Raw genomic sequence first — 556 nt, 5'->3', positions numbered from 1 at the left:
TGTCCAGGGCCACAGCCGGAGCAGGAACCCCAGCCGACGCGGATGCAAACGGGGCAGGGATCCCGCTGGATATGGACGCAGAGGGGGCATGCGGCCCCTTGGACGCAGACGGTGCGGAGCATCAGTGCCTGACCCTTGAAGAGCTGGGGGACTACTTCCAAGAATGCATCGAAGCCGTCGAGCAGCTGGAGAAAGAGAGAGACAGCCTGATCGCGGAGCTCGGCCAGCTCCGGGAGCCGGCGCTGCAGGAGATCCGCCATGCCCACGAGGAGATCCAGGCAGCTTGCCGGCTGCTGGCCAAGGTGGAGCTGGAGAGGGACAACCTGAAGGATGAGATCCGGCAGATCAAGCAGAAGCTGTTCAAGGTGACGAAGGAGTGCGTGGCTTGCCAATACCAGCTGGAGAGCCGGCGGCACGACCTCTCCCAGCACGCTGCTTACCGGGGCGAGCTGGAGACCCAGGCTGGGCAACTCTCCGGCGAACTGTCCCAGCTGAAGGAGACCTGCGAGAAGGAAAAGGAGGTTTTGAGGCAGCGGCTGGAGGCTCCGCCGTGTCG

The 556-nt window shown here is 64.2% G+C and overlaps 1 protein-coding gene across 1 annotated transcript in view; it reads left to right on the top strand.

Moving 5' to 3' along the window:
* The window catches only part of SYNC (syncoilin, intermediate filament protein), a 14,368-nt gene that overhangs the window by 9,772 nt on the left and 4,040 nt on the right, over positions 1-556 (top strand). Inside the window, exon 2 of the mRNA XM_009882782.1 lies at positions 8-521. Within this exon, the coding sequence (XP_009881084.1) occupies positions 8-521 (514 nt within the window). The remainder of the gene's footprint in view (positions 1-7; positions 522-556) is intronic.

Source organism: Charadrius vociferus, unplaced genomic scaffold, assembly GCF_000708025.1.
Source record: "Charadrius vociferus isolate BGI_N301 unplaced genomic scaffold, ASM70802v2 scaffold783, whole genome shotgun sequence".
Lineage (NCBI taxonomy): Eukaryota > Metazoa > Chordata > Aves > Charadriiformes > Charadriidae > Charadrius > Charadrius vociferus.
The sequence above is the reverse complement of the archived record's forward strand: the minus strand, read 5'-3'. Positions and strand labels throughout refer to the sequence as shown.